The sequence below is a fragment of the Centropristis striata genome, chromosome 8, assembly GCF_030273125.1.
Source record: "Centropristis striata isolate RG_2023a ecotype Rhode Island chromosome 8, C.striata_1.0, whole genome shotgun sequence".
NCBI lineage: Eukaryota > Metazoa > Chordata > Actinopteri > Perciformes > Serranidae > Centropristis > Centropristis striata.
Genome location: NC_081524.1, coordinates 9,100,437 through 9,115,651, shown reverse-complemented (window position 1 = coordinate 9,115,651; position 15,215 = coordinate 9,100,437). Strand labels below are relative to the sequence as shown.

Here is a 15,215-nt window from a genome sequence, read left to right as displayed (position 1 = left end):
AAAATACTTCCGTGCACAGGGTCCTCGGTTCTCCAATCAGATTGTCGCTCGCAGCGTCATGGAGGGCCGTTGTCGGGATATTATTGGAGTGAATAGACGGCTGTAGCCTCTGCTCTAAGCGTTTCTCAGCACCGCGAGCGGGTTTATATTGGAGTCAATTGAGAACCCAGAGCGTTTCACACAGACGTGGAAGGGTACCCTTTGCGTCAGTATGATACGTCTAGGGGTGTGACAAATCGTCGGTATATTACGCTTTGGGAATGAGAACGGGTTGCTTTAACCACAGTGTAAGCTCATAAGGTTTTCTGACTGGCTCCATTCACCCGGGCCACAGATCTCTCCATCATAAGTTTGTCTAGAAAAGAGTTGGCCCACTGCTGCCACAACAATCTGTGAGGTGTTTGCCATCGCAAGGCCAACATTTTCTTTGCTGCAGTGAGAACAGCCTATAGTAAACGCTTCTGCTGTAGAGACAATTCCAAGACAGAGTCATCATTGAGTAAAAGTAAAGTCGGGGATAGTGGAATATGTATTTCAAGCATATTATGACTTAAAGTGTGACATGTTGTATGATATCAATAATTAACAAGGGTGCTAAGCAATACAGGGAAATAAAACTTTCAGGACAATCAGGGAAATCCCACTGCCAGTACTTCCTTGTTCTACCTTCATACTGAAAACACCAAACATTATTCAGAAATTAGCAAAGGCAAAGTGAAGGAGTGTGGTCCCTCTTTTAACTTCTATTCACTCCTCTTCTTTAACTCCTATTTGATGAACGTGCAGAAGAAATGGAAAAAGCTGTGATACACTTTGTCCTCCTGGGAGTCATCTCAGGTGAGCTCTTACCACTTGATACAGCAGCTAAAATAAATAATGTATTCACTTATTTATTCAAATGTAACCATTGATTAGTGTGTCAGAGTGTCAAAGACCTTTGGGAGATTATTTCAAATGGGTGTTTTTTGTATTTATTTATTGTATAACCCAGTCCCGAAAAAGTTGGGATGTTAAAAGTTCATCAGTTTGAACATTATTGTCTTTGCACAGTTCAAATTATATGCAGGTTGAAAAGGACGAGCAAACTACCAAATTCTGTTTTATTTGCGTTTAAGACAGCAAAGAAATTGTGTCGTGTTGTATGAGCTTCTCACACATTAGATCAGTCTGCAGACTGTGTGGATTGAGAAATCCATGTTATGCACTTTGTTAGGAAGTGAAAATTACTGTAGCAATTTAAAACTTCACAAAAATATCCAATCTTGAATGCAGCAATGAAAGAATGACATTAACAAGAGAAGGTAATATATTTGGGGTAGAATAACACTCAGTGGTGGAAAAAGTATTCCGATAATTTACTTAAGTAAAAGTACTAATGACACACTGTTTTATAATCTAAATATGGTATTAGATTATTTATGTTGGTGCATTTATGTAAACAGCATTTTACTGAAGTTTAATTAAAGAAATGTCTAATCACTTTAAAGTATTCTTTTTTTATGTTACATGAAAAGTATCGGTTTGATGAATGATTTCCTGTGACTCTAAGTTAGTTATTTTCCTCATGCACACAAGTTGAGCCCAGTACTTCATTTGCATATCAAATGTGGCTACGCACTCTGTTTGGTGATAAAGACCAAACATCCCAAAATACACCCAACCTCTACTGTACATTTATATAATACAAATATAATAGCAAAAAAAATCTGTTACAAATATTGAATTACTAGTAAATAATATATTCGTAAAGGGAAGTAAATACAAATGAGATTCTCTCTATTGTTGTCAGAAAATCAGTGGGTAAACACAAATGTTCCTAACAAAGAAGAAGTTGAAGAGGAAGTTCAGTGTGTCTGTACAGACCAGTCAGCTACTTCAGCTGGTTAACAAATATGACGATCATCTAAACTTTATTATGAGGCCTTTGCAGCAAATTAAAAAAACAAAGGTACAACTCATCTGTGTATACCCAGAGGACTGATGCTGTCTATTATCTTGTATTTTAGGGACTCTATATTAGAAACTGTATATTCTACTGTGTATTAGCTTCTTTAGATGCTTTGTCTGCTTCAGTTTGTGTTCTGAGGAGTTTTAAGACCAGGATTTGTTTTGAATTATGATGAAAGCACATCATCACAGTGGCCCATTTTACAATGTGCTCAACTTATTTTAGTGCTTCTCAGAGCTGTAACTGTCTCCTCCAGGTTTAACCAAAGGAGCTGGTGTGCTACAAGACGATCTTCTGAATGCAGCTGTGGGAGGAACGGTGATGTTCACCACAACACTGACTCCACATGAACACACAATTCTAACAGTGAGCTGGATATATGGTGGTATTAAACCTGTTTTCACTTTCACTGGTGACAACATTACTGAACCAGAGTATGAAGGCAGGATCACCTTCTTCATGTCTACTGGATCTCTGGAGCTCAGGAATCTGGCTCTTAGTGACAGTGGATTCTACAGCGTTAACATTATACTAGCTGGACAACCACCCCTAGTTGGGAACACAAGACTGGATGTATATGGTGAGACAATTTTCTGTATCTATTTCAATGCTGAGTGGAGATTATGCATGGAAAATTAATATTGGTTCACTTCAAATAATTGTGTTTAGGTTCAGTGGTTTCAAAATAAGAGCTACAAAACACACCAGCTAAACAGAATTGAAATGGTGCTATTATCTAATTATATAATACAAAGAAAAACACGTACAAGTAGGTTTGGTTGAAAGCATGAAGAAAAGCAGGGATGTGGTCAATGGTGGTCAATATGTACATTTTGGGATGGTTTCTCACTGATTATGAAATTGAAGTTACAATAACTATCATAACTGAGATTTGAATTGTGGGGTGCACAATTAGTTCAAATATCAACAGTATGTAAAGAAAAATAACATTTAAAAGATGTAAAGGTAAACACTCAGTTTGCCTTTGTTGACACTTCATCAGATAGACATTTATCTAAGTTTTATGGTCATACTTTCTCATGGTGTTAAATTGGACTTACTTATATCATTATATTTTAAAATTGATTGTGAAGAGCCACCACCAAAATGTACAGTCTGATTTAAGGAAAAAGTATCCCCTATGATGTGTAATGCATTTTGCAAATGCCCCTAAACAGGCTTTTTGGTCTTTGTATCGTCTTTATCAATGTTAAAAAGTTAGAAAATTAGAAAATGTTGCTTTTTGTTGTGGCTGGAGCTTGTGTAAACTTTTACTGTGCATCCATAAATACTCAACATCTAATTAGAGAAATGAGATTCATTTACAACCACTGCAGCTTTTTTGCATCTACTGTACCTTTGTGTGATTGTGAATATAAAATAAATAAAAATGTTTTTTGACCTACAGTTCCAGTTAGTGTTCCAGTGGTAACTGCCAGCAGCACAGACTTGTTGGAGTTCAACAGCTCTGTCCGTCTGTCCTGCTCCTCCTCTGGATTCTCTCTCTCTTTCCTCTGGTTGAACAGCAGCTCTGAGGTTACAGAGAGTGACAGAGTTCAGCTCACTGATGGAGGCGCCAACCTCACTGTAATTAATGTGACCCGCTATGATCAGGGACCTTTCAGGTGCAATGTCTCCAATCCTGTCAGTGAGGACACCAGTGAACCAATAAACCTCTCCATCAGCTGTGAGTTACCTTCCTAACATATATGTGCATAATCTTTATCCTGCACTATATGCATGCATGCTTCAAAGTTGAAGTTATAATGAGTCTTCACACTGAGAAGCTGCATGTCAGATAACATTTACTTCGATTTGCTTATATATATATTTTTTATTCCCGATATGCTGCACAATGTAGATGGCCCAGAGAATATTAATTTGACCAAATCTCCAACACAAGAATACTATGCTGAAGGTTCAGACATCATCATGACGTGCTCAGCTGACTCCAGACCTGCTGCTCAGTTTCAATGGTTTCTGAATGGAGAGCTGCAGTCTGATACTGGACCAGAGCTCAGACTGATCAACATTCAGATGAGTCAGACTGGAAACTACAGCTGTCAGGCCTTAAACAGCAAAACTCTAAGATCCCTAATGTCTCAGCCATCAGTTGTCTCTGTACTGGGTAAGTTTGAATTGGTGGATATAGTCGTGATATGAGTCAGAAATATGTCCACCTCAATATAATATTATCAAAGCCAAAAATAAGACATACATAACATTTGGGATTTAAGTCAAATAAGTGATAAACAAATATAAAAAATATAAACACTTTCTGATTTTAATATTTTATAACTTAATATTGAAGGCCACGTTCAGATTAGAAAAAGCCATGAAAAAATATAACCATAATTCAATAATTTGCCTACTTAAACTCAAAAGCACAAGGCCGGGCTAAAGCTGCGTGAAAACCATAGACTATATATAAATAATGGACGTAGTCACCATGACGTCACCCATTGGTTTGTGGGCCGTTGGAAGCATCAAGTTCAGCGTTACACTTGTCGCCATCTTGTTTCCGATACGGGCAGCAGACCATATTTGGACTGTGGCGGAGCGCGAGGGATCTGATCACTGACTACAGCCTCTCTACACCTCAACCTGACTGAGAGAAGCTGCTGGGACAACTAACTGTTGTAACTGGGACATTAACTGGGATGTTCATTTTAGCTTACAAAATAAAACAAAATGTACGTTACTTACCTCAGAAAAATGAACGGCGACTCCTTGGAGTGTCTGTTAGTCCAATCAAACGCTGAACAAGACATTTTTAACGAACAAAACGTTTAAATAAACTGTCATTTAGTGAAAATACAGTGAAAGGCTCAAAGTTATGAGACTAAATCAGTAAACGTCCTTTTTTATATCTATCTAACGTTATATAACTTTATTGACACGTTGCCGTGGATACGCATTGTTCTGCTTCTCTCCTGATGACGGCTCGCCTTGATAAGTGACCTGTCAATCAAAGGTAGCCACGCCACAAAGTCATACGATTCTTTATCTTCTATTTTCTTCTAAATGGGGCCATTATTAGAACTATTAACATAAAATTGTCTTGAAGAAGATTTTTTACTAGCGATTGAGACCATAGTGTTGTCCTAAAAAAAAATTCTGAGGTAATAAATCAAGTGAGAAGTTTTCTCTTTTTGCACTGAAATGAATGGACAGATTTTTTTGCAGCCAAACTTAGCGCCCCCTGCTGGAATTTTCTGTAGAATGCAGCTTAAGGCACTTCCTGGTTTGCCTCCCTGCTCAGACACGGAGGTTGCTGCCTGGAGAAAACCCATTTGCCTTTTTGACTGACCTACTCCTCTGAAGGAAAAAAAATGGGAATAGCCTAGTTTGACTTATTCATGTCACCATATAGTATATAAGCTGCCACGAAATTATATTTTGAAAGATTCAAAGCGATTCCATATACCCCTGTCATGTGACACATCTAAACTTGGTATTTTTGCCATTGAGGGCTGTGGAATCAAATAACAGTAAATGGTTTAGCCAATGAAATGGCCTCTGGATAAAACTCATATATGCCTCTAAATAAGCTCGTCATGTATAGATAGCTGGCTAACATGTGGGCAGGTGCCCTTTTTCATGTTAGAGGAACAGCCAATTAAAATATCATATTTGACACGTTATATACATTCAGGGAGCAGTAGTAATAATGTTGGCACCTAACATGCTCCGTTATATTTTTTATTCTGTTAACTGTCAGTACTTTGGTGACTGTTTTGATATTTTTTTTTACCACTTTTTGCCCAACAGAGAGAATATCAGGTGCTTCACTCACATCATCAACAAACCAGCCAATTGAGGGGAACTCTGACAACTTGACCTGTGATGCTCTGGGCTCTGTGTTTACCAGAGAGTGGAAGAAGGGAGACTCAGATCTGATTCTGACTGAAGACATGACCCTGCACGACAACAACAGAGTGCTGTCTTTTAGCAGTCTGAATAGAAAACACAATGGAATATATTCCTGTATAATTAGCAACCCCTTCAGCAGCGACAAAGCTAAATACATCGTAAATGTGATCTGTAGGTAAACTGTTCATTATGTCAAGATTTATTTTATATATTTTATTGAGTTTTGTATTCTTTATTAATTGTGGTGACGTAAGAACTTTAGAAATATCTGTCTTTCAGATGGACCAGAACATGTTGAAATCGCAGGTCCAGATAAGATACATTTAAAAGAGACTTTAATATTAAAGTGCTCTGCTGAGTCCATACCAACTGCTACTTACATCTGGAGACTGAATGGAACAGAGATACATGAATCTGTTGTTTTCACTATAAACAACACTGGACTCTCTGACAGCGGCAGCTACGTCTGTGAAGCGAAGAATACTATAACTGGGAAAACATCGTCTGCAGTCCATGAATTGTCTGTAACAGGTAACAAGATGGTGTTGACGGCAGATTTTGTTGATACTCTTGAATACTACGAGCAGCACACAGTGTTAAATCGCTGATTATTTTAAGAGTAGCAGGCTTCCTAAAGATGTTTCTTACACATCTGTTCCATTAACGTCTTCATTATAGGCATTTGTTTCCCTTATGAAAATAATATTTGCACATTCAACTCATTCACCAAAGTTTGGACAAAGATTTCTGTTTCTCATGCTTGGAGGGTCTTATCAGCCTGAAGCAGATGATATGATATAGAGATGTTATCGTATTCTTTGTTTTCACAGATATGATGACATTATTAGACAGTTCCTGTTTACAGAATGGTGTTGTAATCATGTGTTTCTCTCCTCTTTTATAGAAGAACTCCCAGTAGTAACATCAGGCTGTTCGGGTGGTTGCATCGCTGGAATAGTAATCGCAGTTTTAGTGGTGTGTGCAGCAGCAGCTGGTGGTGGAGGGTTCTACTTTTATAAAAAGAAGTAAGTAGATAAATCATGGTATTACCAGCCACATGTTTATCATGTATTAATAGGTGAGTAAATGTAGAATAACACCAACCTAACACCAACATTACTCTAAGACCACATGTTAGACACACTGTAGTCTCCACCAACAGTTAAGAAGTATTTTATTACATGAATTAAATGATTAACATATCACTCATGGTATCAATTAAATTAATCTGGTGATCACATTAATACATTTTTAACTAAAATGCACAACTGGTGTAAGCATTAAAATAGTTATAGTTAGAACTTTTCTTCATAATTGTTTTAATACAATACTATCCAGACACAATGTATGTTAAATTTTTAGGTCATCTGGTTGTATTGCCACATTTTAACAATGATTTATTTCTAATATTTAGAATCAACAACAAAGCTCTGCCATATTCTGGTAATAAAGGTGAGTTTTTATCTGATATAACCTCTTTCTAGAAAGATCTGTGTGTGTGTGTGTGTGTGTGTGTGTGTGTGTGTGTGTGTGTGTGTTTTACAAATTAATAATAACATTTAAAAAAACTTGTTTTGTACAGAAAAAGAAGAAGAGGCTGTGTATGAAAACACTTCAGCGGTATATGACACTCACTTTGAAATGTCACAACCAGCTTGAAGAAAACAAAAAAATGCTCATGAATGTCAATGCTATTGTTTTTTTGTTTTGTTTTTAATCTAGACATTTTCACTGATTCCTTAGTGAAATTTCTTCAAAATAAAGAATCAAACTAGGGAAGTTGGGTGATAACTACCTCAAGGTTTTACACTCTTAGCACTTTTACATTTTATGAATCTTGATACCCAAATATTAATATAAAGGCAAACATATACAACAATAACAACAACAATATATATATATATATATATATATATATATATATATATATATATATATATTCTTTTTTTTTTCAACAAAATCACACCTATTTTAAAAATATTTGTGTATTTTTTTGTATATGTTTGCCTTTATATTCCTGTTCTCATATGGATCACATTTTTTTTTAATGTGTAATCATTTGGAAAATATTCATGTTTCACTGCCCTGTGGTTGTTGACTATTAAATTATTTACTCCCTGTATGGATAATTGATTAGTTTGTGTATTTTTTAAAGAAAAAAAAACAAGAGGAAGAATTATCTGATTCCAGCTTTTTAAAGGAGAATATTTTCTGGTTTCTTTACTCGTCTGTGACAGTAAAAAATGTATATGTTTGAGTTGTGGATAAAACAAGACTTCATCTCTAGCTTTGTGAAACATTTCATAATATTTCTGACATTTTTATATATATTTAAGAAACTAATCAGTAATGAAAATAATTTGTTGATTGCCACACTGAATATGCAACAGTCAAAAAATAATGGTCAAACAGTGGCAACTGTAAAAAAGTTTAAAGTTGATAACATTTTATTTTAATCATATATAAACAGTATATCTGTTCTCACCTGTGATTGATATCAGCATCAAAGATAAGATTAGTTGAGCATGTTCGATTAAATTAAAAGTTTATGAAGTTTAACAGACAAACACAAAGCCGAGCCCCCTTTTTCAATATTATAAATACGTCAATAGTCAGTGTTCTGTCTGAATTTAAAGACTTCTGCCTGAGATGGATTGTCATGAAGAAATAGATTCATTAGATTGTGCTGTCTGGCTCTGGTTTCTGTGTAAATATAACGCCACATTTTTTGGAAAGAACATATAGATACTTTTATTTCTTATACCGTTCTGTGATGAAAAAGCAATGCATCTATCAATCTTATTACTCTTCTTACAAAAGATTCTTTTCACAACAGTGCACACAAGTGCAGAAATTAGTCTCCTCTTATCCTATCATTGAAACTTTTTATCTGACCTTTTTTTTCTGCCCACCAGCAACTTGTTTAAGCCGTAACTGTATATTGTTATCCTATCCATATTACACAAACACACACACACACACACACACACGCGCACGCTCGTGCGCACACACACACACACACACACACACAAAGCCACTCTATTGTATGTCAGAAAATCCTCAATATTTACATAATTATGTACTATATGTATGTAATTATGAACTTGAACAAAATAAAAAAACCAACAGAGAGGTGTGAATCAGCAGGCCCCACGATACAATATTTTATCCCGATACTTGAGTCACAATACAATATTATTGCAATTTTAAGCATTTTGCGATATGGTGAGTATTGATACAATATATTGCGATTTAACTGTTTAACTGCATTTGGTGTCAAAAAATTAAATTCAATCAACAATTGTTTTGTCAAATAAGAGAAAATTCTCAGTCTATTCATCTCACTTCAGTCTTTTTATTTCTCCACAATGAGAGTCAAACCCACAGACTGACCAACAAAGTGTTCAGTCAAACTGAACTGATATCAAACATGTATGGAGGACAACAACTGCAGCATTTTATCAAACTTTCTTCAACTTAAAGCTTTGCTCTGAATTATTTTGAATTTAAATGTTTGAAAAAAAGCCTAACTTTGCAGCATTATTTCGAAAACTTCCCAAATATATAGATTCCTCAGATCTTCTAGTTTCATATGATACCAGTATCTCCAGTATATTCCTAAAAGTGAGCCCGCTACGGTCTCCGGGGAAAAAGCTTGCCGCTGGAACTCTAAATATCGATACTTGGCGGCCATGAATCGATATAATATTGCCACGCAAAATATTGGGATGCTCTGCTGTATCGAAAGTTTGGAAGCAACTTCAATTTTCTGTTCACAATGGCTTTCTTAAGAACCAGTATGGATTCTTTGGACTTTTGCATGTGTTTACTTCATAATCATACTTTACTTTCATTGAATTGAACCCTTTTCCTTAATTTTCCTTTCGGTATACATTAATGTTACCAGACCATTGCTGAATAAATGTTAACAAAAGAAAACATTTTTAGGGTTGAGAAGATTTGCAAGAGTAACAACTATAGTGCAAAAGTTAAAAAAAACAAAACAAATCACAGTTTGTATCATTCACTTTAGCTCTTTGGATTTTGAGAGATTGGATACAAAAACCCCAATAAATCTCAACTGTGTTCATATCTCTGACAAAAGAAACAAGAGTGAGGGATGGATATTTGTTTGTTTGCTTTTTCAGATCATTTGTAAATGTCATAATCTGGTTTAAAAGTAACAGCAAACAACAAGATTGAATGCAGATTCAATTAATTCATCAGTTTAATATTAGTAGCTCTGATGTGCCTCCTGCTCATGAGATCACACCAGGACACAGTGAATTAGGGGTTAATCTAGGTTACTTTATAGATTAGCTACAGTGTTAGCCAGAGTCTATCTATCCTTGCTAGAAGCACAAAACACTATTTTGAGTTTTAAAGGGATAAAAATGACATTTTGTTTTGCATTTTCACTTAAACGATCCAATGCACTGTCTGAGATCAGCTGACCCGGCAAACATGTGATCTCTCTCTGTCCTTGTCCTGGTCTGCCTGTAGATTAATGATTTGTAAGAGTAATGGCCTAATAATAATAAAGATGATAAGATCTCACCTGACAACAAGTCAGAGCAGCTAATGTCTCTATCACTTTATGACCTCAATGACCGGCTCCATGCAGAAGTGATTTTAAGGCTCAAATAACTTCATACAGTCGGTAATAAATAACAGACAAAGTCCTTTTATTTTAGCACACTGGTGTCATAAAATATTTATAACAGACATGATATATTTTGAACTAAGAAGCTTTGCTCTACAAAGTCCAGTAATAATTATTAACAAGGCAGATGGCATGATATTTTCCATGTGGATCTACACTACAAGTTCTTTAAACATCACTAATATCACTACTAAGTCAGCAAGATGGCAGTTGACGCATTACAGCTGCCGGTAAAATACCGAGACATAGCTTGTTTTTCACTGCCTGTACACACAAGATGATGAGAAATCAGGCTGAAAGGAAACAATGCAAGTCTACAAATATAATGCGGACATGGGGGGAATCAAGTCAATCAAATATGTTGGTGCTGCTCTCTCTCTTTAACAACAGTGTAAGCTCGTAAGGTTTTCTGACTGGCTCCATGCACCCGGGCCACAGATCTCTCCATCATAAGTTTGTCTAGAAAGGAGTTGGCCCACTGCTGCCACAACAATCTGTGAGGTTTTTGCCATCGCAAGGCCAACATTTTCTTTGCTGCAGTGAGAACAGCCTATAGTAAACGCTTCTGCTGTAGAGACAATTCCAAGACAGAGTCATCATTGAGTAAAAGTAAAGTCAGGGATAGTGGAATATGTATTTCAAGCATATTATGACTTAAAGTGTGACATGTTGTGTGATATCAATAATTAACAAGGGTGCTAAGCAATACAGGGAAATAAAACTTTCAGGACAATCAGGGAAATCCCACTGCCAGTATTTCCTTGTTCTACCTTCATACTGAAAACACCAAACATTATTCAGAAATTAGCGAGTGTGGTCTCTATTTGAACTTCTATTTACTCCTCTTCTTTAACTCCTATTTGATGACCGTGCAGAAGAAATGGAAAAAGCTGTGATACACTTCGTCCTCCTGGGAGTCCTCTCAGGTGAGCTCTTACCACTTGATACAGCAGCTAAAATAAATAATGTATTCACTTATTTATTAAAATGTAACCATTGATTATTGTGTCAGAGTGTCAAAGACCTTTGGAAGATAACTTCTAATGGGTTTTGTATTTATTTATTGTACAAGCCGGTCCCAAAAAAGGTGGGATGTTAAAAGTGAATCAGTTTGAACATTATTGTCTTTGCACAGTTCAAATTAAACGCAGGTTGAAAAGGACGAGCAAACTATCACATTCTGTTTTATTTGCGTTTAAGACAGCAAACCAATTGTGTCGTGTTGTATGAGCTTCTCACACATTAGATCAGTCTGCAGACTGTGTGGATTGAGAAATCCATGTTATGCACTTTGTTAGGAAGTGAAAATTACTGTAGCAATTTAAAGGAACTTAACAGAAATATTCGATTCTCAATGCAGCAATGAAAGAATGCATTAGCAACAGAATGTAATATATTTGGGGTAGAATAATACTCAGTGGTGAAGAAGTATTCAGATCATTTACTTAAGTAAAAGTACTAATGGCACACTGTAAAATATTCTTAATATGGTATGAGATTATTTGTGTTGGTGCATTTATGTAAACAGCATTTTACTGAAGTTTAATTAAATAAATGTCTAATCACTTTGAAGTATTCTTTTTTATGTTACCTGGTTTGGTGAATGATTTCCTGTGACTGTTCTCTTCATGAAGTTAATTATTTTCCTTGTGCAGACAAATTGAGCCCAGTACTTCATTTGCATATCAAATGTGGCTACAGGCTCTGTTTGGTGATAAAGACCAAACATCCTAAAATACACTCAACCTCTATACTGTACGTACATATAATACAAATATAATAGAAAAGAAAAAATCTGTTACAAATATTGAATTACTAATAAATAATATATTCGTAAAGGGAAGTAAATCCAAATGAGTTTCTCTCTGTTGTTGTGGTTCAAATGTCAGAAAATCAGTGGGTAAACACAAATGTTCCTCACTAAAGATGTTGAAGAGGAACTTCAGTGTGTCTGTACAGACCAGGCAGCTACTTCAGCTGGTTAACAAATATGACGATCACCTAAACTTTATTATGAGGCCTTTGCAGTAAATAGAAAAAGGTACAGCTCAACTGTGCATACCCAGAGGAATGATACCATTATTATCTTGTATTTTAAGGACTGTATATTAGAAACTGTATATTCTACTGTGTATTAGCTTCTTTAGAGGTTTTGATGCTTCAGTTTGTGTTCTGAGGAGTTTTAAGACCAGGATTTGTTTTGAATTATGATGAAAGCACATCATCACAGTGGCCCATTTTACAAAGTGCTCAACTTATTTTAGTGCTTCTCAGAGCTGTAACTGTCTCCTCCAGGTTTAACCAAAGGAGCTGGTGTGTTGCCAGACGGCCCTCTGAATGCAGCTGTGGGAGGAACGGTGATGTTCACCACAACACTGACTCCACATGAACACACATTGCAATCAGTGAGCTGGACATATGGTGGTATTAAACCTGTTTTCACTTTCACTGGTGAAAACTTTACTGCACCAGAGTATGAAGGCAGGATCTCCTTCTTCATGTCTACTGGATCTCTGGAGCTCAGGAATCTGGCTCTTAGTGACAGTGGAGAGTACAGCGTTGACATTATATTAGCTGGACAACCACCCCTACCTGGGAACACAAGACTGGACGTATATGGTGAGACAATTTTCTGCATCTATTTCAATGCTGAGTGGAGATTATGCATGGTAAATTAATATTGTTTCACTTCAAATAATTGTGTTTAGGTGTTCAGTGGTTTCAAATAAGAGCTACAAAACACACCAGCTAAACAGAATTGAAATGATGCTATTATATAATTATATAATACAAAGAAAAACACGTACAAGTAGGTTTGGTTGAAAGCATGAAGAAAAGCAGGGATGTGGTCAATGTTTGTTTTTTGTGGAATTATTGTTCCGAAGGTCAGAAATAAACATGTATGCTTCAATATGTACATTTTGGGATGGTTTCTCACTGATTATGAAATTGAAGTTACAATAACTATCATAACTGAGATATGAATTGTGGGGTGCAGAATTAGTTCAAATATCAACAGTATGTAAAGAAAAATAACATTTAAAAGATGTAAAGGTTACACTCAGTTTGCCTTTGTTGACACTTCATCAGATAAACATTTATGTAAGTTTTATGGTCCTACTTTCTCATGGTGTTAAATTGGACTTACTTATATTATTATATTTTAATATTGATTGTGAAGAGCCACCACCAAAATGTACAGTCTGATTTAAGGAAAAAGTATCCCCTATGATGTGTAATGCATTTTTCAAATGCCCCTAAACAGACTTTTTGGTCTTTGTATCGTCTTAATCAATGTTAAAACGTTAGAAAATTAGAAAATGTTGCTTTTTGTTGTGGCTGGAGCTTGTGTAAACGTTTACTGTGCATCCATAAATACTCACCATCTAATTAGAGAAATGAGATTAATTTACAGCCACTGCAGCTTTTTTGCATCTACTGTACCTTTGTGTGATTGTGAATGTAAAATAAATAAAAATGTTTTTTTTAATCTACAGATCCAGTTAGTGTTCCAGTGGTAACTGCCAGCAGCACAGACTTGTTGGAGTTCAACAGCTCTGTCCGTCTGTCCTGCTCCTCCTCTGGACCCTCTCTCTCTTTCCTCTGGTTGAACAGCAGCTCTGAGGTTACAGAGAGTGACAGAGTTCAGCTCACTGATGGAGGCGCCAACCTCACTGTAATTAATGTGACCCGCTATGATCAGGGACCTTTCACGTGCAATGTCTCCAATCCTGTCAGTGAGGACACCAGTGAACCAATAAACCTCTCCATCAGCTGTGAGGTACCTTCCTAACATATATGTGCATAATCTTTACCCTGCACTATATGCATGCATGCTTCAAAGTTGAAGTTATAATGAGTCTTCACACTGAGAAGCTCTATGTCAGATAACATTTGCTTCGATTTTTTTTTTTTGATTGATTGATTGAGAATTTATTTGAACACAAAATAAAAGATGAACATTTAAAAACAAACGAACAACAATAAATACAAGACAACAACACAAATGAAACAACAAGACTCAACACTTATTTGTGTTCAAAAGGAGTGGGAAGAAGCCAAAGCTTCTAAATCCCACCCCTTCTCCCTATGTTAATTTACTATATTCAGTTATATAACAATAATATTTATATATATGTATGTATAACACATAGTAATGTAGTTTATAAACTCATTATTACCATTATTAACACACATAACTTGTTATTAACTTACAAACACATAAGTACACATACACCCGTGTAGTCATAATGAGACAACAATGAACAAACAAACAACAATAACACACAAAAAAGAAAAAAATAGTAACACATTTAAAAAATAAAACGTCAACAATAACTACCTACTGTCATTTTACACACCCGTTTTCATCCCTATATCGTGTGAAGACATGCTTTTTATATTTGATTTTGAAGTGTTTCATGTTTGAAGATTGTTTTATTTCTTCACACTATATGATTTGCTTATATTTATTTTTTATTCCCGATATGCTGCACAATGTAGATGGCCCAGAGAATATTAATTTGACCAAATCTCCACCACAAGAATACTATGCTGAAGTAGCCTGGCTAACACCAGACCAAATCTCATTGGAGATTAGGTCTGGACACCTACAATGCTTTTCTCCGTAGAGGAGGTGTGGTTTACGATCCTCCGGAGCCGTTTATTGGACGCTTAGAATGTCTATCAAAGCGTCTGTAGGTAGCTCTTAGCCAATCAGATCAGTTATAC

The 15,215-nt window shown here is 35.8% G+C and overlaps 1 protein-coding gene across 1 annotated transcript; it reads left to right on the top strand.

Annotated features, from left to right (window-relative positions):
- The first annotated feature begins 733 nt into the window (after positions 1-733).
- LOC131976185 (carcinoembryonic antigen-related cell adhesion molecule 1-like) lies at positions 734-14,277 on the top strand. The gene is made up of 6 exons (XM_059339106.1): positions 734-837; positions 2,205-2,528; positions 3,357-3,635; positions 3,810-3,989; positions 12,780-13,103; positions 13,982-14,277. The coding sequence occupies exons 1-6, from the start codon at positions 792-794 to the stop codon at positions 14,275-14,277; spliced, it is 1,449 nt and encodes a 482-aa protein (XP_059195089.1). The 5' UTR covers positions 734-791.
- The last annotated feature ends 938 nt before the right edge of the window (positions 14,278-15,215 follow it).